Source organism: Dermacentor andersoni, chromosome 8, assembly GCF_023375885.2.
Source record: "Dermacentor andersoni chromosome 8, qqDerAnde1_hic_scaffold, whole genome shotgun sequence".
Classification (NCBI taxonomy): Eukaryota; Metazoa; Arthropoda; class Arachnida; order Ixodida; family Ixodidae; genus Dermacentor; species Dermacentor andersoni.
Window position 1 is genome coordinate 69,494,078 of NC_092821.1, and position 25,039 is coordinate 69,519,116.

At 48.1% G+C, this 25,039-nt stretch overlaps 1 protein-coding gene across 1 annotated transcript in view; it reads left to right on the top strand.

The window, feature by feature from the left end:
* The window catches only part of LOC126538815 (neprilysin-2-like), a 110,952-nt gene that overhangs the window by 37,579 nt on the left and 48,334 nt on the right, over nt 1–25,039 (top strand). Inside the window, exons 4-5 of the mRNA XM_055075008.2 lie at nt 10,026–10,160; nt 14,402–14,592. Of these exons, the coding sequence (XP_054930983.2) occupies nt 10,026–10,160; nt 14,402–14,592 (326 nt within the window). The remainder of the gene's footprint in view (nt 1–10,025; nt 10,161–14,401; nt 14,593–25,039) is intronic.

A 25,039-nucleotide genomic window follows, 5' to 3' on the forward strand; every position in this document is an offset into this window, starting at 1 on the left:
AACGAGAAGAAAGATGGTTAACCGAGGGGCCCGATTTTTATTAGTCATATCATAAGAAGCCAACAAACACTGACACCAAGGACAACATAGGGGAAATTACTTGTGCTTAATAAATGAAATAATGAAACAATAAGTTATTAGAAATTAAAGTGGATGAAAAAACAACTTGCCGTAGGTGGGAACCGAACCCACAACCTTCGCATTTCGCGCGCGAAATGCGAAGGTTGCCTTCACCCAAGAAGATCACGTTATCGTGACGCCTGCGGGATAAAAGGACGTTCCACGTCCGCCGCCAAGGTCTGTGAGTGGTGGCGCTGGCTAACACTCCCAGGGTTCTACTAGGACACATAGATACCCAAGAAAGTGGATGGGGAAACAGCGCCGCGGTAGCTCAATTGGTAGAGCATCGCACGCGAAATGCGACGGTTGTGGGTTCGGTTCCCACCTGCGGCAAGTTGTTTTTTCATCCACTTTAATTTCCATGAATTTATCGTTTCATTATTTCATTTATTAAGCACAAGTAATTTCCCTATGTTGTCCTTGGTGTCAGTGTTTGTTGGCTTCTTATGATATGGCACATAAGCCTGTTATTTTCGGAGCGGCCCAATAGTGTTAACTTCCATTTGTTTAGTGCTACTGTTTAGTCCCGAAATGAAAACCGAAAGACGCCGCTGCATTTACAAGCAGAAGAGCGAAGCACCAAATAGCGGGCGTCGATTCCAGCTGCCTGCGGGTGCTTTCGGTGGGGCGAGGTACAAGACCGCGTGTTTACTGAACTTTGAGTACATGGTAAAGAACCATTATACTTTTACGATATCTCATTCCGCATCATGACTAAATTGTGCACTAAGGAGGATACTAATCTGAAATTTATAGGTAAACCATCCTTGTACAAAGTCAGAGCCTCTCTAACCGCGACAAAATTATTGCTAAGCCAGAAAAAAATGGTTTGATGTTCCCACACAGCCTGCCGTGATTTCATGAATTTTGAGGGCGTACGATATGGCCTAGTTATATTTTTCTTCGTTAATATGGACTGCGTTGTATTCTCAAGAAGCCATAGAGCCAACTTAGCAATTTCTAAGAACTTTTGCTGAAGCACAAAAGCATAAACGAAAAACTTTGAGAGCTGCGACCTGACGCCGAGGGGCCGCCGCTCCGGTACGAAAAAAAAAAAATCTTCAGTTTGTTATGTCTTGAACATGCAACCTGTTACTACTACATTAAGGGATGTGGAGTTTCGAAAGAATACTTTGTCGGTTTAAATTGACCTGTAGATGCAGCGTGCATGTGCTTACGTGATGCAATTGCGTAAGTACATGTAAACACATATCTACAACAGGAACTTGTATCAGAATGACGCAAAAAGAGGCAGCGACTTCCGACGCTACACGACGAGTGAACCCAACTGTTCCAAGGCGTAAACTTGCTGAGCCGACGTCAGAGGCGCTGGCTGTAGTCACGCCTTAGAGTCACTCACGGACACTGCGCGTGTTCAGCCTGGACGCGGGGAAACGCGGATGGCGAAGGCAGTAGTCCTGTCTTGCGGTGCGTTGTATCGTTGGTCCTGCTACATAGTCCCCCAGCTAGTCAAGAAGCCCGGTGAAACTCGGCGGTGAGTCTGAACAATACAGAACACTCGTTGGTTGTAGCCCTGGAAGGGGTCGGAGAATGAAACGAAGTAGCGGCAATAGGGATCGTAAGGATGGCGTGGTGAGGAATTGTATGGGGCAGCGGGTCTTCAATGATGGCTGCTTTTAGGCGGTCAGTCGACGGAATCGTGGTGACCGTGAAAATAGAGCGTATGGAACTTCTCACTGCGCCGGATGATGTGATAAGGGCCATCACATGGGCGCTCCAAAGGCTGCGTCATGACGGACAAACAAATGTGTCGCCGTTTCGAAGTCGGGAGGGATGTAGGGGGAACCACGGTGTTATCGGCGAGGATGCGGGGCACAAAGATTGCGCAGAACGAAGCGCAACTGCACCAAACACGCGGACGGCTCGGGAAACGGCGAGATGGATGTTGGGCCGAACAGGACTCCGGGAAGGCGGAGTGACCAACCACACTTTATTAGCTAAGCAGGCGTACACTTGATGCCCTGCTCTAACGTTGCTTTGAGGCTCAGCAACAGAAGAAGCGGTGAACTGTCCAGCTGACCGTGTCGGGTTGCGGCCTCAAGGATGGCCTCAATGTCCGGTGGAAACGTTCGTGCGAATCTGCGAACTTCCTAGCAAGGCCATGATCTTTTAGAGAAGGCACGACTCGAACTTTCGGCCTCAATCGCTGGTGATGGTAGATGGAACGACGAAACGTGACCTCCATCCTTAAAGGAAAGCTTTACCGATCGTTTCACTTTTGATGTCGGGAATGGGAAAAACCTGTGGCCATCTAGTAAAGCGGTCAATTCACGTCAGCAGATAGGTGTTTCCAACTGGTGGAGTTCACAGTCCTAGAATGTCAAAATGTACCTTGTAGAAATGCTCCGCAATTGGTGGGAAGGAACTGTAAGTGAACAAGGTATGACGATGCACCTTCGATTGGTATCATTCCAAACAACTGCAAGTCCACCCACGGAGGTCCTTGTCGACGCCAGGTGATAAGGTTTTGCATGGCACGGATGCCAAGATAGAAGAGCCTTTGCAGAGTGTCGAAAACAGCATGACGGAAATCACTGGGAACAAGAGGTGTAGCATTGCCATTAGACGTATCGCAGGGAATGAGAACACTGGAGGATGGACAGGTAACTTCACGAAACTCGAGCCTTCCAGGGGACTTTGGTTGCCTTCCATGCCTTCCAGGGGCCTGTGGCCTACGTCCTGTGGCTGTGCTGATGTTAGGGCGGTGAAATCGACAGTTGTTGGTCACGCAGTGCAAGTTACGGACAGTGCTAGGCGAGAGAGCGCATCGCCCAGAGCCTTCCCAGGTCCTTGCACGTGCCGCACATCGGTCGGGAATTCCGCTATATAAGCGAGGTGACGACTTTCACGCGGTCATAACTTGCTACTGGCAGATTTGATGGCACACCTGAACGGCTTGCTGTCCGTGGCGATGAAGAAACTTCGAGCTTCGACGAAATGTCTGAAGTGACGCACAGCCATGTAGGCAGCCAGCAGTTCATGGCGGAAAGTGATTTAATTGATTTCGATGCAGGAGAGCTTGCGTGAAATAAACGCTAGTGTTTGCCACGTTCCGTCAATGCACCGCTGTAAAGCTGCTCCAACTGTCACATTTGACGCGTCTCTCATGAGACACAGCAGAGCGTCAGGTATTGGGTGAACAAGGAGGGTGACATCTGCTAGGTGTGTGTTAGCCTCGAAAGATATGCTTCAGAAGAACTTCAGTTTGGCCTAGTTGGTGTTTACTGCATATCACATTGACCGCAAATAAAGACGGGGACAGCGGAAGAGAACCTAAAAACGACACTGGCGGTAACTTTTTTTAGCCCGTGTCGTTTGTGTGGTCCCTGGCGCTGTATCCATCTTTATTTGCAGTCCCTATGATATGCAGCCTCGAATGAGCAGGACGCTTTCTCAGGCCACGTGATGGGAGTAGAGTTGTTGTTGGACTCTACTGGACGAGTGAATGGACGAATCATGTGAGCACAGCGGAGGATGAAACACCGATAGAAAGCGATCCCTCCCAGGAACTCGATTTGTTTACGTACGGAAATGGGCTGAGCAAAGGCACGAATGACTTGCGCTTCGTTAGGGAGCGGCCGAATGCCACGGCGGTCAAGGTAATGTCTAATAAAGTCAAGATTAGGCACGCCGAACGTACACTTGGGTTCGTTGACGATTAGGTCGTACTAGGCAGGGCGTTGGATAAGCTGTTGAAGGTCTGAGAGGTGGTCGTCTGCATCGTGGCTGACGTTGAGGTCAACGATGTAGTCAAAGCATAATGAAAGAAATCGGGTGAATGAGTTCACAGAGGGCTCGAAACTTTGAGCGGCGTTGCGGAAACCAAAGGGCATCCGCAGGTATTCAAAGGCCTTATGACGGCGGTCTTGGGAATGTCCGAGGATCGACAGGTATCTGACGATACGCTTTGACGAGGTCCACCTTTTAACAGACGGTTGCTCCATGTAGTTATGCTGTAAAGTCCGCGATCTTAGGCAGGTGGTAGAGCGATCGGGAATAGTGGCGTTGTTCTTGAAGTAGTCACCGCAAGGCCGCCAGTCACCTCGGGACTTGGACGCCATGTGCAGAGGAGATGCCCAAAGACTTTCTGATTGTCCCACAATGCCAAGCTCGAGCATATGGTCAAATTCAGCTCTGGCAATCTTGAGTCGATCGGGTGCTATGCGTCGTGAACGACTGTGGACAGGTGGTCCTCTAGTGATAATATGGTACGTGGCATCGTGCTTGACATGACACTTCAAATTGGACGGGAGAAGCATGTTTGGAAACTCGTCGAAGGGCTCATAGACCGATCAAGGTGACTAGTAAACAGTGCTAACCCCGACTGTTAACAGCCGGGGTTACCTTGCACCGTTAGGTATGCCGTAGCATGGACGAGACGCTTGTGGGCCATATCAACAAATAGGTCAAACCGACGAAATAAGTCTGCGCCAAGAAACCGGTAAGGCATGTCCGCTACGGCAAAAACCCATCGCAAAAGACGCTGGAGTCCAATGTGCAGTGTGACGGCGCGTTCACCGTAATTCACGATGTATGTCTTGTTGGCGGCTTGCAGCGTAACTGCAGCAGGCGATATTTAGGAAATGCAGGCGAGAGTGGAACAACGCTAACTTCGGCTCCCGTGTCCGCTAGGAAACGGAGCCCAGACGCTTTGTCGAAAACGAAAAATGAGCAGCTCCTTTCTGGACTTGCCGCTTCTTGTGGTGAACCGGAGAGTTTCCCGAAGAAGTGGAGGGAGACACGCAAATTCGACTGGCTGCGCCGAAGTTCTGCTAATAACAGCACTCGCCGGGATGCGGCGATCGAGATGAGGAACGCCGGCGTGACGAGGAGAGCCAGCACGATGAGTATCGAGAGCGTGCAGATAGGATGGCAATCTGCACCGATAGACAGTCTATCTGGCGGCAACGAAGTCGTTGCGAAATGCCTACAGATCAGGTGGCGATAGCCAGAACACTCATTTGTTGCGGAAGTTGACGCGATCAAAAAAATATGTGAGGAGGCGACGTCCAGCACGGAGGATGCTGGACGCGTTGCGGAGGATGTTTGACGCAGTTTAGCGACATTCGCCACAGGTAAACCTGCTGCATAGGCGAGCATCATGCGGACGGTGGAAGCCAGGCGCTGCAAGAAGAGTTCTCGGAGTAGGTCTTGATCGAAAGAGGCAGCCTTATCACCGAGGAGCTGCCGAAGAGGGCTCAACAGCTGTGAAGGCTTGCGGTAGCCTAGTTCTTCAGCTGAGAGTATCTGCTGGGATTGTTCCCTTTCGGACGCCTAACTTCGCTTGAAGAGCTCAGCTGACAAAATGCCATAGGAGTTTGTCTCGGCCAGAGTAAGAATAAGGTCTCTGATTTCCCCGGCAGTCTCCGGAGGAAGCGCAGACCCAACGTGGTGAATGAAGTTTGTAATTCTGCGTTGTTGGGAAGCCACGAACTGGACGCTGACTTGTGCTAGCCAGAGGGGGGGGGGGATCAGCTGGCCAGCATTTCCGAAGGCGGAACGAAAAGCGGAGACTGCTTGAAACACGGCGGGGTCGGAGGAAGCTTGTGTGGAGTCGCCGGTGGATTCCATTCTCACTGTAGTCAGCAAATAGTCGCAAAGTGTCGAAAGTCCGTGGTGACCAATATTGTAGATGTAGCGTGCATGTGTTTACGTGATGCAGTTGCAACAACGCAAGTAAACAGAAGTAAACACAGGTATAAAACAGGAACTTGTATCAGAAACCTTGCGAGGCAAGAGAAGGCAGCGACTTCCCACGCTACACGTCGAGTCACTCCAACCCTTATTTCGATGTCGGCACTTGCCGGGCTCCTGTGAGAGACGCTGTCTGTAGTCACGGATACTGCGCACGTTCGGCGTGAACGCGGGGAAACGTGAACGGCTTCGGAAGTAGCTCTCTTTTGGTGTGTTGCCTCGTTGTTGCTGCTACAGACCCTTTAGCGCCTAACGTTCCCCCAATCTTCGCAACTTCAGAATGTAGCTATAGAGGCTCGCTTGTCACACTCAGTAATTTTCTACGGCACTGTTATAACGTGTAGATTTAAACATGGGCGCCAGAAACCTACGGAAGCCTTATCGTCTCGCAGCCCATGTTAATCATGTGGTCACATTTTTTTCACTTCTCAAGTGTTAGGCTCTTTTGTCAGTCTTAGAATGATAAGGCTAAGGCATACGACAGTAATTTACAAAGGGAGAAGCTTTATTCATGTGATACTCGTGGAGTCACCGTCTTCACAACATGATGTCAAACTTGCCTTGTTTCACGCAGCGTCGACACGGTGCAGAACGCAACTACAACTAGGAATGCAAGTCTAACGAAAATATGTGATTAACCAAGCGCGTTTGTATGTCACTTTATTTCGTAGCATAAAAAAAAAGAGGAACTGCCGTGGCAGTAGGAAATGCATCGACAATCCGCTTTTGTTGCTGAAGAAAGCATCCATTTAGAACTAAGAGAAAGAAATTCACGAAGCAACTCCTTTGGGAACTAGTTGTATAATTCTGCATAACCATTGTGCCACTTGCTCACGTCCACGCAGCCTGGTGTTATTATCAATGTCACGAACTGCTGCCGTCGGCGGAGCAAAGTCTGTTGAAGCAAACTACCGCAGGTGGCTGATGACTTTCCGATCACTAGACGTCAAGGGCGGTCTTTAGCGCCTTATTCATCAGCGTCGAACCATTATCAACCGTGGTCAACGGTACTCCGGCAGCCGCAGCGTATAGGCTGCGCGGGCCTATCCGGAAAGCGATGTGCGATATGCACAGACTGCTGGTAGCTTCGTGTGCGCTATGTTCTCGCCGCTTAGTTCGCGTTGGAGCGAGGGGCAGCACTAAGCTGAATTTGCTCGCTGCTGCGGGACTTATCTATAAAGCGATCGTCTTACGTGAAAGGGCAGCCCTGTTGCCTCCTTGGGTAGGCATAAAAGTGCTTATGCACATACATACGAAATGCGCTAGGGTATGTAAGGAGCCTTGATGCGCACGTGGAAGCCCATTAGTGTTATGTGCGTGTGCAGGCTCGTTAACTGCAGTGCATGCGTATTTAACACGTTTTTCTGGAAGCTAAGGAAGCACGCATAAAGTGAGCTTAAAAAGGCGATGATAATTGAAGTGTTTCAGGGAACTGCTGGCAGATTCATGGTCGTTCAACGTGTTAGAGTATTAGTGTGGGCAAGCAAGATGAGGGGATACAAACGCGAAAATGAACACAGAGACGCTGCGCCATTTGTTATCACGACACTGGTTGAGTTCGTTTCACACGACCACTGGAGCGCTACAGAGTCGTTATATATCCGCTAGAAAGATAAAACGTGACATATATTGCGACGATACTCCTGTCCTGAAAGATATAATCGAGCTTTGTTATACATTAGACTCTATATATATCGAATCCATCAGGTCTATAAACGACGTCGTCAGAAGTGCTATTGTGATAGAAGCGAATATGCTCTGATGTTCGTAAAACGCATATAGCGGTAGTTTGCCCTTTTATGAACAGAAGTCAAAGAACGACACCTGAATGTCTGCACCGTTTGCAGTCGGGGCTTCGACGACTACTGCAAATGATGGTGCTGTAAGCCCGCTCAACGCTAACGCGTGAAATCATAGAAGCCTCTTACGAGGGAGACAGATAGGTTGACAGGCCAACACATTTTCATTGCTAATCAATGCTTAATTGATAAAAGAATATGAATAAAATTGATCTTCAGTCAAATTGGTTGTGTGCTTAGCATGCAATGGGAAGTGATTATTATATATGTGCATTATCCGAAATGGTCGTGCTACGAGTCCGCAAAGGTGTGGGATAGCGAATGGTGGGGCCGCTTTATGGCTCTACGCGCTTGAAAACTCGCCGATGAGCTCGACTAAGCGCTGTATTGATGTACGACCATTCAGAGCATTGTGGATTTGCATTTCAGACCATATGTTGTGTTCACCATTAAGATCGCCAAATAGATGTAACAAAGCATATATCAAGGTCCTTGTCAAATCGAATGGAAGAGTAATTCATCAGATGTGACATGCCTATGGAAAGCAAATCGCTAAAGCAAACAACTGTGTTCCGGTATGTTCAGTGGTATGGGGAAGGCTGTGAGGACACCGACAAAGACACCGTTACGTTCCTACACCTCGCGCGAAGGTGTAATAAATAAACTAAATTTTAGTGCATGACGTGCTTGAACACTATCTCATTATGATGCATGCCGTATTAAAGAAATCCGGATTAACTAGGACCACCACGGGTTGATTAAAGTTCAACATAATCCAATCAGGCGAACGTTTTGCATTGACATCCCATTGAAATGCGGCCGGGATGGAACCACTTACTTGGAGATCAGCAGACCAAAGTCGTATCCACTGGGCTCGGGTGACTTGTAAATATCTATTCTCTGTTTCGGGTTCAGTGAGCGCCGAATCACTTGTCACAAACACTTGGTTCAAATCTGAAACGCTCGGTTTGGGAAAGTGCTTTGGTCACAGCAATGATACGGCAAATGGGTCAATCAAAAGGTTTGCGCCAAGATGGCACCTACTGGAACACCATAATTTTGGGCACTGGTTTCGAGCAATCGAATGTTGGCTTGATTAGGAAATATCAGACGAAAGTCATCGACTTTTGAAGGGTCATTACCATCGAAATATCTCTGCTTTCTGGAAGAAATAAAAAGTGCGGTAGAGCATTACGATATCAGTCGCATTAACCGTATTTTTCGACTGCTATAGAATTTCGCATTCGTTCCTGAAGCTGAAACTGTCAGTGTAGCTTTCTAGGTGGAGTTTTGAAGCGTCCGAAATACCATGTACGTCGTGGGTGGTCGAATTTATCGGAAGGACGGCACTGGACTGTGCAACAGGAGAACGCCCATGGGCACTGATCTTCACGAGTGGATGAGTAAGACCTTTATCAATACCATGGCGTTGTATACGTTTCTATCGCTGAAAAATATTGCTGGCTATCCCGTAATCGAAAGTAGATGTAAGCATGAAATGGCAACTTGGAAAGCAAATAGGTTGGAGATGATACTAGCCACAGTCTTCAAATGGGCGTAGTGCATGTTCGCAACTGCGTACCACACCGCACCACGCCATACTTGCACAGGTTTATATGGACGCTTCCAAGCTAGAAGAAAAACCGGCTGAAGATGCACGGCAGAGCGCACTGCCGGGCTAGAAGAGAATCGCCTGAAGGAGACGTCACGCAGTGTGGCGCCATCTCTCGAGGCGACGCAAAGCCCGTGCTGTGGAACTCGCGGACCGCTGGCGTTCAAAAGCCAACCCTGTCTCACCGTGAGAAGATGATAATGAAGTGTATGGTACCCAGTATCTGCCTAGTGAAAATCGCTATTGGATATGAGAAGTAAAACTTCAGCGTACTAGAAGTTACGGCTTGAGTGATATTGTGAACAACCACTAGAAAGAACTCGGCTGCAATATTTTCTGTAAGTTGCTTGGATAGTAACTAGCATATGTAATGCGACGCTCCGCAAAGCATTGGGGGCCAAAGACTCCATTTTTCGCAAGTTTTGACTGGCCGCTAGGTTGTTCTCGTTTGAGTGCCCGGATAAAGGCTCTGGCTTTCGGTTCAAGGTCACATGAAAGTTGCCGACAACGAGAGTTAAAAGCATTTTATGCTTAAAAACACAGATATACAGCACTGTATTCGAGAATATTTCAGGCGACGACAATTTGGCGTTGTAATTCCTTTCCTCTCCAGTCTGAGTTCACGCTCACCCACCGTGACAGGTTTACAAACAGATACCAAACCGAAGTAGCGGGTGCCGTGCGTTTGCTGCGTTTGGCGAAACGAGGCCGGAACTCAATGCTTGCAAGGTGCTGTATTCTAAGAGGTCTAATCTATACGCGAATGCGTGCATTCGCAGTTCAGTCAAGGCCAACGGCAGAAAATCGAGGCCATGGCAAGCAGCATCATGGATCTCGTGAAAGCTACGCTGACGAAAGAGTCCTGGATGCCTCGGGAAGCCAAGCAGATCACCGCCAAGCTGGACAACATGACGGTGCGCCTCTGTTGAGCTTGCTTGCTGTTTATATATATAATGTCGCTTCTTTTCTTTAGTTGGTGCTTTCGGAACAGATGCAGATATCCTTTACACATAGCTAGTACACGCTCAAGTACTTAAGCGCAAGTCTGTTTATTTTGCCTCTCTCTACAACAGCGTCCAGGGAGATGGAGGGGCACTGCAATGCCGTAACAACCAGTAGGTTGGAAACACGAGATGCCATGGAGCTTCATTAAGACCTTGAGTAAAACAACATAAAATTTAAAAGATCCGCGAAGCGCAATGACCTATGCATTGGTTTTTCGGGCCCGAACTGACTGCCCGAGTTTAAAAGCAATATACAGGAGCAAATATTCTCAACAAGTAGAGGCGTGCGCCTGCTGGAATGCACGGAGCGTTCGCTTTGCGACAGGTGCGCACGCTCCTCGTTTATGGCGCCCATCTCGCCAACATAGTGACCAAGGTCAAATCCAATAGGTCGCGAAGCTCCTGGCGAAAAGCGGTTCAGAAGAAATTGTTACCGACATCAGGGTGGCTATGGGAGTAACGATTGAAGCGCGACTATGTGAGGAGGGGACAAGCATTTGCAAAAAAAAAAGGCGTTTTTCAATTAAAACGAGATAAAGTTAAATTAATTCAAGAAAATTAGAGTTCCTATTCAATTTTGAATGCGCGTGACAAAAAAAGGCAGCTGCATTTTACTTTATCGTTATGAAGAAATACCTTTTTTTCAGCGCCCACTGTAACAGTTCTTTGGCGTCACTACCACTTACAATGCAATGCATCTCTTGAAGTATGCAGAAAGACGCGCTCGTAAAGTTCGCCTCTTGCAAAACGCCTCTCTCTCACGTTGTGTTTTGCTTTTCGACGTTTGTCTGAATTTGATAGCGCGGGTAGTTTCATCGTGTCTTGACCTGTTCGGTCAAAAGTAGTGAGTTACGGCCGCCAGATAATTGTTTAGCTGTTTTCATGCGACTGCGCTGGCCGACGGGCTTGGACTCCAACGATGGCACCAGCACTCGACACCCACAGCTTTCGTTCGTTGGCTTCCTAAGAAAGTATGCTCTCTGCAGAGGTACGATTTCGACATCCGTACGGCTGACCTTTTACTACATTGACTTCCGAGCTGAAAGCTTGGGACGCCGATCAAGTCGAATGCCAGAGAATTTGAATTTACAGCTGTGATGGCAGGCCACCAAAACAAATTTCGCGCCTTTGAGGACAAAATGACATAACTGCTGTTTTTAATGGATATGGCGTCACAAATGTTTTTATTTCGCATGAAGTGTTCCCTCCTCAGAGATGGCGCTAAGGCCAATTAACTGCCGATAAACCGCCATGTTTTTAACGTATGAGCTTCTATGGAAACTTCGCTACCAGGTATATTTACCTTGATAGTGACCGCGAGTGCTCGCGGTCAAGTACACTGAGTTTATTGCGCCTATGGGGGCGTGGGATTTCGCTTGATCAGCCTGTAAGTGAATGTAACTTGCAGTTTATGCTGATCGACTTAAACATTTCCTTTAATAGTGTAATACTTTGTTGTTGGCTATCTATATGATTCGCCTTTTTCACTTCGCATTGCCGACTAGGTTTCTCGATTGTTCATTGCTGGTGTCTTCGAGGGAAGTTTGAGGTAAGGCGTCTTAGCCTGGCGGTGAACAGCAGAATGTGCAGATAGGATGAACTTCAAATTTGAGGGAAATGTGCAGACTTTCAGCGAATGATGGCAACCGAGTGTTTTTACGAAGCACAAAATAATTCATAGTTCAGCGAACCTGTACATCGCTAGCCAGGGCTGGATTAACCTGAGCTAAGGGGGGCTGCAGCCCCGGGCCCCCCGACAGTCAAAACAAATGCGGCTCCCATGGGAAATGTTTCCTTGAGGTGTCCCTCAAGAATTTTAAAACGTCCCTCAGCAGGGCCTGTCGGAAATTTGGCTATACAAAATTCGTCCAGGGAACATTGTGGCACAAGAATTCTTGAAAAGGGTTTAGTAGTATAGCCCAAATAGAAGCCAACAATTTGTGCTGTGACGAGGTGATCTGCCTTTCCTACACAGACGAACTTTTCCTTTTGTCGACCAGCGACCGCGAGCGACCTTCCTCTCTTGCCTTCTCTCATACGCAAAGTAGTTCACCTGCCATTGCGTGCGCTTTCTGGTATTCGCCTTGATTGTATGCCACACTTACAGAGCAGTTTGTCTCCATCCATTATTAAAATGGTTCTTTCTTTTTGTTCTTTGTTTACAACATGCGCTTCTCCCTTTTCCTAAGTGATGGCAGTGGAGTATTTCGTGGATATGTGACCAACTGCACGGTTAAATGCTAGTGACGTGCCCGTTAGACAATAAGCATTAGAGAACAACCCAACAGAAGAAAACAAGAACGTTTTCTCAAAGCAGAAACGTTGCAAACGTTATATCAAGATGCAAGCTATATATTATGTACGTTCATAGGCACATGACATTTTATCAGCGAATACAATCGAATACAGCGGGCGAAACCTGTAACAGTCTAAATATTTTGCATTTTAATCGATCACCGTAATTGTCGCCGTCATCTTCACTGGGGTCCCGAGGAAAATTTAGCACCTGGCTGCAAAAGTTGTTAATCCATCAATCTGGCTGGCCGATTCGTCCGTCCGTCCTTCTGTCGGTCGCCTGTACGCCGAAAAATCCTTTTGGCACAACCGCATGCGCAAAAAAAAAAAAAAATACAGGCGCGCGATTACCCAACACCACCTATTTAGCACAAGGCTTGCTTACCCGGATCCATGACGTTACGCTCCTAAATTTACATTGTCAAGGCTAGCTTGATGAAAGCGGTGACGTCAAAATAACTGTTGCCTAATGGGGAGCATCCCCATTAGATTCTACGTCACTCGTGCCAGGTAACATTAGCTTATGCATCGGAGTGAAAAGGCGTTGTGCTATGTTGGTAGTGTTGCATAAGCAGCGCCAGTGGCGACGTCGCTGCTCTCTGTGGCAGCTGAGCGCGCGCAGCAGTTTCTCTCCCGGTTCCGAATTGAGTAGGCCACGTGTCACACCTACTCCTTAGGAGCAGGCAGCTTTCGATCAGCAACGCCGCGAGGAGAAGCGCGAACGAGCTCGACTACGCCGTGCCGTTTCTGCAGCCCGTGCTCAAGGACAGGCTCGTGCAGCCGAGCGCAAGCAGCAACTGCGTACCGAGGATCCGGCAGCCTACCAAGCCATCGTTTATTGAACCGTCGGGAATAACCCAGTGATTAACACCAGGGCCGCACGTTTCTGCTTCGCTGGTCAACGCTCTCTGCTGAGTGCTTGGGCTGTTATTTTTTTACTTATGCCTGGTCGTCCTCAATACCATGAGAAGTTGTAAACAGCTACCCGCGCTACATTTGTAATGGCGGTCATGCGGAACAGTCAGCCTTAGCTCTTGATTGGAAAACATCAAATGGCCCACTCAGCGCAAAAGCCAGCGTCTGTAGCACGGAGTCGGCACCTAAACTCCCATTGGCCGTGACACCACACCACAAGCGCTCCTCGACGCAGCAGACTGGCCAAAGCGAACACCTGCGCCCACGCTGGAGCGCCCGGTGTTTGATGAGGTCATCTCCGCACCGCACGTCACTCTCGCTCTAGGAAGCCTGTGTTATCCGCGCGTTCCGTGAGGGCGCTGCCTCTCGCCTGCATTCTAACTACGCCTCGCCAATCGCTATAAAAAAAGAATTATTGTACAAAGAAACAAAGTGAATTCGAGCGGGAAAACGTTAATGGTAGGGAATTTCGAACATAAGACCCCACGCACAGAAGCCGAGTGTCTTGCCCGTTAGACTAGACCAGCTCCTCCTAGGTAGAACGCCATTACAATCTGTTTGATGACATCATGCTACCTCGACCGAAATTTCCATTGCCAAGCCTGGCGTGACGAAAGCGGTGACGTCAAAAATCACTGCAGCTTACTCGTGGTGGCTCCATTAGATCATCTGACAGTCACGCAAGGTGGCATTGCCTTACAGATCGAAGTGCGCCGGCCTTGTGTTACTGGGAGACGTTGGCCAAGCGTCTTCAACGCGTTCGCCTGCCCGCGAGGAGTTCACAATTCGAAAGATTACTCAACGGCCTTCGATTGGACGTTAATGCTTTCGCATTCACAGCTGATAAGAAGTGCATAGATGTCCTCGAATTTTTTTAGTGCCTTATCCGTAATAGTTTTCTCTGCACTGAGACCATGAAGAGAAATGCACTTCGTTTGCAGATAAAGCTCTGGCCAAGCAGCCGGATTAGCGACGCGGGGTTAACGCGGCTCTACGCTGATTTCCCCGACCGTGCACCGTCGTACGTCGACTTCTGGCTGGCCGCAGGCAAAGCGCAGCGCTGGCTGCAGCTGGGCTCTGCGCGGAACGCTTCAGCAGCGAACACCACCGTCAATGCTGTAAGATTTGACCGGTGCGTACCGTTCATGCACTAGAGCGGGACTATTCAGGGATAAAACAAAGGGTTATGAACAAAGTTCTCGATATACCACCGGACAATGTGATCCATTTCGCATATTATAAAAGTATTCCCGTTCTTGTGTTTTTTTTTTCGAGTGATTTCGGAAATAGTTCGTACTTCATGATACAGGGCTGTTGCTGTAGAACTTGTTTTGGGGAGGTTATCACTGTGGTGCCATAAGTTTGTCTGGTCATCGTGCTTATGATTATACTACAAAGAAAAGCACTACAAACCATGCCCGGAGTAGGGCTATATCCTTTAGGAAATATATATTTCTGTTCACTTCTGGTCATTAGTCGGATCAAGTGGCGCATACCAACGAAAACGGGGACGCGGAGTATTGCGAGGCAGGTGGAAACAGTGTAAGTACCAAGAAATTTGTAATTGTTGCAAAATACGTCCTCTCGCAGTATCAACGGCTTCAAAACGATCGTGGCTTAGTCGAACAAAAATATCAGTTGTTTTGCAAGCTATGTCGTTATCGAAATACGTGAAAACCGAGACCTGCTGCGGCATATGGTCACTGGAACGATAGTAACTGCAGAAAAAAATTCTTGCTCCCTTGAAGGAGCCCTGAACCACCCCTCGGGCTTAACATAGTGCGCGGGCGGCATACGATGCTGTGAACATCTCAGCCAAGTTTTACTGTCGTACGCGCTGGTTGGAGCGCGCAAGCGGAGCGCGAAGTCACCTTTTTCTCAAACAATCTCTGTTCATTAAGCCTGCTCCTCATTGTCTTGCGGGCTGTTTATTACATAATAAAGCGGATTCGCATACGCGGCTGCTATTGGTAGCTGCGGTCTGCTACGTAGCGTAGATACCGCGGCCGCCGCGGGGTGCCACCACGAGTCCGCTAGCTAAGCGCACGGCGGCTTGCTGAGGATATCCCAGTTTGGCTTATCTTAGCGCACGGTAGGCACCAAAATCGGAAGTCGTGGAGTGTGCGTTAATGTCCAAAATGAAATTTGAACTATGCGCCACGGTGACATTTAGAAGAAGGATGTTCCCGGCACGCCCCATTGCGCCGTAACCTTCGCAGTGCAAGGCATTGAAGAATGCACAGGAGCATCGCGGATGCTGTGTTTCAAGACGGCAAGTTGAGCCAGTTGGTTGGTATTCATAGCAAGGTTTGTTACAGCGCAACAAAAGACACGGACAAAAAAGGTATAAAACGACGACACGGCGCTGGTGTCAGCGCTGTGTCGTCGTGTTATACCTTCTTTTGTCCGTGTCTTGTGTTGCGCTGTAACGAACCTTACTATGGATGCCGTGTTTGATTGCCAATAACACCGCTTCTGCTACACGACCTGAAGTAATTTTTTTTGCAGCCAAGTATTCCTGAAATAGCCTATTTTCACTATAAATGCCGTTCTCGAATTCGATAAGTAGTTCAGCTTCCTTTAAGCCTGCGTCAGCAGCCGTTTGGTGTGTTGCGACACCACGTATCCGAGCACATGAGGGTTGGACTCTCCCTCGTCTAAGCGTGCGCGGCTTAGCCGTGTCCGGGAAAAAGAGGATCCTGGGGGTTGAGCCAATGCCGGGTGTTTGGACCTTTTAGGCCCCCCGGCAGAGGCAACACACCCCTTTGGCCTCTGCTTCACGTAGACGGCACTCCCGGACTGACCCACCCGGGGGAAATCGGTAGTTGCCTTTTCCTGTTTCTCTCTCCCTCCAGCCTTCGTCTTTCTCTTACTTTTCATCTTTCCTATCTTCTCCTAGCTTCCGATTACTTCCACTTTTTCCAGGCAGCAAGGGTTAACCTTGTGTGAATAGCCACCTAGGTTATCTCATATTTGGTTATAGTGATAACGTACAGCTGGCGTTTGCAGGACCTGTTTTTACAGTTCCTGTAGCGTCCCCTTGTAGGTCGCCACGGTGGGTGGCTGGCGTTATTGCCGAAAATTACATTATTCTATGGCTAGTTCCTTCCCTCACCTCCCAGATCGCCCCAAGATGTATTTCAGTTCTTTAAACGTCAAGGACCCAACTTCCCACGATTTCACGTCATTAACTCGGAAAAATCAGATAAACAAGTACGCACAATCTCCCAATTTCTAGTTTCAAAGTCTTTAACTGATGTCCTTGGTCCAGGCTACAAGGCATCAAGGATGGCAAGTAGTGATCTCCTCTGAGAACTGCATGTTCAGAAAAAATATGAGAAATTGCTCAGTATAGTGTCATTTGGGGATGTTCCCGTGACAGTAACTCCACACCGTACTCTGAACACCACCCGCGGCGTTGTCTCGGATGATGATTTGCTCCGCTGACAGAGCCTGAGCTCCTGGATGGCTTCAGTGAGCAGAATGTTGTCAATGTCAAGAGAATTAAGCTGAGGCGGGATGGTAAAGAAATTGCGACCAAGCGCCTAGTACTCACATTCGGTTCAAATATTCTGCCCGAGTCTGTAGAGGCCGGGTAAATCAAGCTCCGTGTCAGACCATATGTGCCATATCCCCTAAGATGTTTGAAATGCCAGCGTTTCGGCCACAGTTCGCAGAGCTGCCGGGGCCGCCAAGCATGTGCGAAATGCAGGGCCCATGAACACGCCACTGAAGCTTGTAAGAACGCTCTAAGAACGCCAACCCAGCCGACGGGGCCATCGACTCCGGAGGTGGGCGCAGCCGAGGCTGCCCCAACCTCCCCGGCCCCTTCTAGCGCTGGCAGCAGCCGGCCCAGCCAAATCCCTCAGGTAGCCCCATCGACCTCCGGGATGGTGGGCGCAGGGGTCTTGCCCTCCAAGGCGGGACTCTCCCTGGTAACTTCTCGCTCGCAAGAGCACGTGTCCGGCGCCTCACAAGAGGCAATGGACACAACACCTATCCCCACGGCGTGCCAAGCGCCTAAGGAGCGGCGAGGCTCCCTCGAACGCTTCAGAAAGGGCAAAACCCCCATTACAGGGCCTCTAAAGAGCTCTGTAACCTAATTTCTTAAATCTCTGTAATTAATACTTCTGTTTCCGTACACACAGCACCTATTTACTTCAAATATGGATACACAGATAATTCAAATAATCGTCAGAGGTCTTCTTAGAAACCTTGATGATGTACAAGAACTCATCCACAAACACAATACAAAAGTGGCGTGTTTACAGGAAACACACTTAAAATCAAAGCACACAAACTTTCTTCGACAGTATATAACTTTTCGCAAAGATCGCGATGATGCTGTAGCATCATCGGGCGGTGTCGCCATTGTTATCCATAAGAGCATTGTGTGTTAACTTTTACAGCTACAAACGCCTTTGAAGCAGTGGCGCTTCGTGCTGTTCTCCTAAACAAACTTATCACTGTTTGCTCGCTCTACACACTCCCACATTACAAATTAACTAAACATGAATTTCAGTCCTTCATAGATGAATTGCCAGAACCTTACGTTGTCCTTGGGGATTTCAATGCGTGGGGTGACTCTCGTATAGATGCGCGAGGTGGTCTTGTTGAACAGTTCCTTTTCTCTTCTGGTGCGTGTCTGCTGAATATGAAGGCACCCACATATTACTGTCTTGCAAACAGAACCTTTTCTTCAATTGATCTCAGCATAGTTTCTCCTTCTATTCTGCTTGAACTCGAATGGGAAGTTACAAAGAATCCTTACGGAAGCGGCCACTTCCCCATACTGCTACGAACACCTAAAGAAAACGAATATCCACCACAGGCACCTAGGTGGAAGATTGATACAGCTGATTGGGAGAAATTCCGAACTCTCTCTAGTATCTCATGGCATGACATGTCCTCGTTACGAATTGATGCTGCGGTGGAGTATTTTACAGCCTTCATAATAGATGCCGCCTCTAAATGCATATGACAAGTAAATGGCTTGACATGGAAACGGCGTGTCCGGTGGTGGAACGACAACTGTAGGATCGCTCGTAAGAAACAGCTCTCCCACTGCGGAGAATCTGATTAAATTTAAGCAAGTAAAATCCCAAGGCAGGAGAACGCGCCGACAGGCTAGAAGAGAGAGTTGGCAGAGGTTTTTATCGGGCATCAACTCGTACACAGGCGAGGCGAAGGTCTGGAACAGGGTTAATAGGATAAGAAGGCAACAAACATACTCCCTCCCTTTGGTAAACACACAAGGCGATACCCTGCAAGATCAGGCAGATTCACTTGGGGAGCATTTTGAGAGCGTGTCAAGTTCAACCAATTATTCACAATCTTTTCTCAAATATAAATAAATAAAAGAACGTAAGCCATTCACAAGAAGTCGAGAGAATGAGCCTTACAACCGTCCTTTTAGTATTGACGAGTTGTGATCTGCCTTGAGCGCATGCAAGAGCTCCGCACCGGGATCTGACAGAATCATGTATGGAATGATCAAAAACTTACACGATGACACCCATGTTACACTCCTGGCACTTTTCAACACTATCTGGGCTGCAGGATGCCTTCCAACTGCATGGAGGGAAGCAATTGTGGTCCCTGTTTTGAAACAAGGCAAAGATCCTTCCTCAGTGGGAAGCTACCGCCCTATAGCCCTCAAAAGTTGCCTTTGTAAGGTATTTGAAGAAATGATTAATCGGCGACTCATTCACTTCCTTGAACTGAGCAAAATGCTAGATCTCTATCAGTGTGGCTTTAGAGAAGGGCGGTCCACAACCGATCATCTTGTACGTATTGAAGGATATATTCGCGACGCCTTCGTACACAGTTTTTCCTATCGATATTTCTCGATGTGGAGAAGGCGTACGACACAACGTGGCGGTACGGGACCTTGCGAGACTTGTCGAGAATGGGCATCCGTGGCGATATGCTAAAACTGATAGAAAGTTACCTGCACAACCGTACCTTCAGCGTGAAAGTCGGGAATGTACTGTCAGGTCCACTTATACAGGACACTGGTGTACCCCAGGGAGGTGTGCTCAGCTGCACGCTCTTTAGAGTTAAGATGAACACACTCCGCGCTTCATTACCACCAGCTATATTTTATTCCGTGTACATAGATGACATACAAATAGGTTTGAAATCATGTAACCTTGCAGTGTGCGGAAGACAAGTACAGCAGAGTTTGAACAAGATATCTAAGTGGGCAAATGCAAATGGATTTAAAGTCAACCCCCACAAAAGTTCATGTGTTCTCTCTACAAGAAAGAGAGGCCTGGTGCCAGACCCGTGCATGGAACTGGGTAGACAACAAATACCTGTCAACAAAGAACAGAAATTTCTAGGTGTAATACTTGACTCTAAGCTTACTTTCATCTCGCACATAAAATATCTCAAAAGTACATGTCTAAAAACTATGAACTTACTAAAGATACTATCACACACAACATGGGGTAGCGCCAGGTTGTGTATAATGAATATTTATAAGAGCCTCATTCAATCGCGGTTAGACTATGGCGCCATAGTGTACAACTCTGCAGCCCCGAGTGCACTAAAGATGCTGGATCCCGTCCACCACCTGGGTATCCGTCTGGCCACAGGCGCATTCAGAACTAGCCCCATTCAAAGCTTGTATGTAGAATCGAATGAGTGGCCACTCAATGTGCAGAGACCTTACACCAGCTTCACATGTTTCCTTAAAGTGCACTATAATCCTGAACATCCGTGTTGTGAAACTGTTAACGATTCGACATGTACTGCACCCTTCCGTAATCGACCCTCTGTGGGACAGCCTTTCTCACTCCGTTTGAGGGAGCCTAGCGTGGAAATGGATGTTCCACTCTTCGAACACCGCTTGATGCCTCCAGCGAAGCAGCTACCGCCTTGGCACTGGCAAGTGATAGAATGTGATATGTCTTTTGTAAGAGTTACAAAATACGCACCAGAACTCGAAATACGAATGCATTTCCATGAACTCCAATTGAAGTACCGTTGTCCGGAATTCTACACCGATGCGTCGAAATCGCATGTCGGTGTGTCTTACGCGGCTGTTGGACCCTCTTTCTCTGAAGCAGGTATACTGAACCCCCATACAAGCATCTTTACTGCAGAAGCGTACGCAGTACTGTCTGCGGTGAAACACATAAACAAATTAAAGCTAGAGAAAGCGATAATATGCACAGACTCGTTAAGTGTTGTAAAAGCACTAATGTCCTTAAGAAAATACAAAACTAATGTTTTCATTGAGCTTTACTGTATCTTGTGCAATATTAGTTCGTCTCGTAGACATGTGACAATATGCTGGGTCCCTGGTCATAGATGCATTGTAGGTAATGTGCTGGCCGACCAAATGGCCACATCAGTTACATCTCAAGCTGGTAATACCACAACTGCTATTCCTGCCACAGACCTCAAGCTTTCTTTGCGAACGAAACTGCGCAGTTAGTGGCAACGCATATGGGACCATGAAACAAATAATAAGCTCCATTTGATTAAGCCAAGGATAGGTTTCTGACCCCCCGTTACAAAAACAAGGCGGTATGATGTCCAATTCTGTAGACTCAGAATAGGACACACATATGGTACTCACAATTTTCTGCTTGCTGGCAACGAACCTCATACCTTTGCTAGATGTGGTGAAAGGCTCACCGTCCTCCACGCCCTCTTGTAGTGTCGGGTAGCCGAAAGAGAAAGAAGGAAACATTTTCCATTAGCATGCCAGTATTGTATCCCTCTCCATCCCGGTATGTTTCTTGGTAAGCAACCCCTTTTTACCACCAAAGCTGTCCTGGATTTCTTGAAAGATGTGGTCTTGCATGTTATTAGTCCAAATGTTTCGTAGCACATCCTCTCTACAGAGGATGGTGCTGTGATATTAGTCTTTGTACAGCACACGCCTTCAGGTCCTTGCGCTTCAAGGAATCTGTTAGGGCAGTAGTGCTTTTCGAATTTTTATCCATATGACCAGTCGTGCATCGTAACTCTTTTACAATGCACCTTTCGCGTCCTTGGCACACTTCCTAGTCATTGTCATAGTTTTATTACACGTAGCTCTTACACACTTTACAGTAGCCATCTTTTAGGCCCCTTTACAGCCCCATAACATTCATTGCTCGTAATATATTGCTTCACTTTGATATAATTACCATTGGCTTGGCGCTCTTTGGCCAAACCTGGCCCTTGCGCGCTAAAGCTCCACACATCATCATCATCATCCCTTTAAGCCACAGATCAGCGGTGTGGTGTAACAGAGAACACTTGCACACTACATTCTAGCTGTTGGAAATTTTCTCCTTTGATTTTATCGTTTATCTTGCGATATAGTTCCATAGCCGATTTCCTGAGGTTCATTTCGCAGACTACTGTAAATTTGGAAGAAATTATCAAATTCAAGATCTCAATATTCTCTAAATGCACTTCTACAAGGGTGTGTCTGTTCCCGTTCTTTCGAACACCATTTTGCATGGCACCGTCTCTAATTACAGCTATTGCGACATGTTAAGTTTCATTATCTCAGAACACGCTCAGCCATTGATTAGGTGTAGGACGTACGCCGAAGAAGAACATCAATAATATTCGTCGGCGTTTCCGCCTTCTTCTTGTTTATAAAGCTTAGAATTCCAACGAGAAAAATATTCGTCTATTTCAATTGAGTAATGTAAGTCACCCTCGAAAATGAAACATTTCATGCGAAGATAAGTCGGTCGCGGTACGGGGTTCGTACCCTGGAAGCGCTGCCATGGTGGTGAGTGTAGCTGTACCAACAGATACGTGCTGCAGTGGCTCTTCGGTTGTGATGTCCTGCTGCTCAGAGTGAGGTCGTGGGCTTGGTTCTGAGCCGCCGCCGTTTCTGTGTATAAGTTCCTGCACTCTAAGAACAGTTTACACCTTTCGGAGTGCCCCTTCTGCCACACAACAATAATCATCTGCCTTGATGCGTTTCCTTTCTTTAACGCTGCAAGCCCGGTACTTTCCAGTAACGAACGGCACGCGCGTTATCAGCATGATAGAATTGCCGACAGGAAATGCTATCATGCTGATAACGCGCAGGCCGTTCGTTACTGGAAAGTACCGGGCTCGCAGTGTTAAAGAAAGGAAACACATGAAGGCAGATGACTATTATTGTTGTGTGGCAGAAGGGGCACTCCAAAGGGTGTAACCTGTTCTTAGAGTGTGGCGTCTCACAAACGACTCACGCCAGCTCGCATTTACGATGTTACTGAATGAGTGCTCTAATATGCTCGATGTGAAGCTAACGCACTTTAAATCTGCGCAGTTGCACATATAATGCCGCAATACGCGTTCGCAATGGAGCACTTACGACAGTGAGCGTGCGTCATTTGACCTTATTATGATTGTACAACAGTATAGACGAGAAAACCGTGGCCAGGCGGCGCTACTGAGCCTGACAGCGCCCCCAATGTGGAAAGGTCGAGCAGCGCGATCGCGTCGTGGCGCAGTCTCCGCTTTGTTTACATTGTTTCGTCCGCTCTTTTCTTCGCTGCTCGTTCTCACGGCGCTCCGTTTTCGACGGCGGCAGATCGCCTGCTTGCGCAACAGCGATGCAAAGATTGCAGTGCGGTTTCAAGAAGGTTGCCGACCCCGACAGCTCTTTTCGTGGCGGCAACCTCACGACAGGGGAGCGTCTGCTTCCGCATGTGTACGGCATTGAACAAATTGTGGACGGTGATGTGACAATGGAAGCCAAGTGCGAATCACAGGTGTCCGGCAAGATTCTATACGACGTCGATTTAGAGGTACGCACAGAGTTCTGGAATTTAGCCACTTCTATTTTAATTACAGCATAAGTCACTCTGGCAGCAGGAACTCCTGTTGTCATACTACTCGATGACTGCAGATCCAGTTGGCTGCTTGTTGACGGTTCTGTCATTTCAGAGAGGCATGTTGTGGAGTCGGTTTCACATGTCTTGCTGCTGCTCAAGAGGTGTGTCACTGCAGTACGAAAGCACACGTCCCAGTGGTGCTGACTGCTGAGAAGACTGCTGTGATTGCCACTGGTCTGTTAGACCCCGCTCCCACCTGCATCGCATAGAAATTAGACAGTATGTGTGCCTATTTGTTGTGGGAATTAAATTACTCCCAATAATATGTTTGCAAGGGTAACGTTCCTCTGATTGTGCGCATATGTTATTCTACAACAGTGCTACCACTAAAAGGTATGATACTTGCACACTGCCAGTCATACCTTTTCTCCTTCTCTCGATCTGGTGCTTTCTTTCTGTATACAGGGGGAAGATGGTACGGATGTATGATGGATGCTGACTGAGGTCACTTTTGCAGTTGCCAACGAAATGGGTGCTGCAAATTCACTGCTCATGAGAAACGGCTCGTACAGACTCCTCCGCGAAATGAACCGAGACCACGTTAACCAGAGATTAACTTGGGACCAGTAGCATGAACGCAAGCATTAGCGATGCATGCCCCACCAAAGCAAATTAAGTTCCTCGTCGGGCGAGCAGCTAAAGTAAGCTCGTGCCGATGGCAGGCTACAACAGGAAACGAAGATTTTTGGCAGGAACAGTGAATCAGGAAGAATGTGAAAGGTGGCAATTACCTTAAAGCATGCTTGGATATTGTGAACTTAGAAAGCATGGCCAAACAACAAACATAACGCGCACGTCTAGAGCGGCTACTTTCCGATCTGCCGCTTACTGATGCACGCGACGACCGCGGCTTGCAATAAGTACGGTCTGCTACCACAGAAAAGTAGCGCGCGGCCCCTTTCGTCAACTGCACAACTAGGGACTTAAGTTGCAGCGTCTGGAAAAGGGAAATTATTCTCTTGAGCTCGTCCATGCCGATCGTGAGCGAAGGCACAGTGCAATCAAATGAATTTGGGGCTTTTAAGTGACAAAACCATGCCAAAACCACGAAATCATTATATGAGGCACGCTGTAATAGGGAGTCTCAGGAATAATTTAACCCTCTAGGGGTCTTTAACGTGCACGAAAATCAAAGCACTCGGTAACAAGGGTGTTCTTGCATTTCGCCCCTATCGAAATGCGGCCGCCGTGGCCGGGAATCGGGCTCGCGTCGTCGAACTTAGCGGCGCAACACACATGCATTTAGCGCTAACAAACGGCGGATGCCACCACAATTCATCTGCGCGACACGACTAAACAAACGACCGTGCGCTAAAAACAGGCATATCACTATTCCGTTTTCATTGACCGGCCGTGATATTGCACGCGAATGCGAAAGTACGAGACTTACTTGACTCGGCGCACTGTAGTTATCCGTGGTTGTCGTCTGTCCTCCTCGTACCACTTCCCCGGAATTCTGCAGAACTTCACTGGCGGCGTTCGACCTTTCGTGTTTTCGAGGCTGCTGCGACAATCAACAGCGCCGCAGTATTGCGTGCCACCTTTCCTGGCTGACGAGGTCGCACTCGCCATCGCAAAAGCAACGCGCACGAGCGCTCCCGCCGCACAGAACACGGGCGCGCGCTAGCGCAGCCACGACCTTCGAAAGTTGCCCCGGTCCGCTAGGGGAGCATTCGGCGCTGATGCCGCGCAGGCAAACTTTAGGTTGCCTTGTCTATAGCTGTCGTACTAAATAAA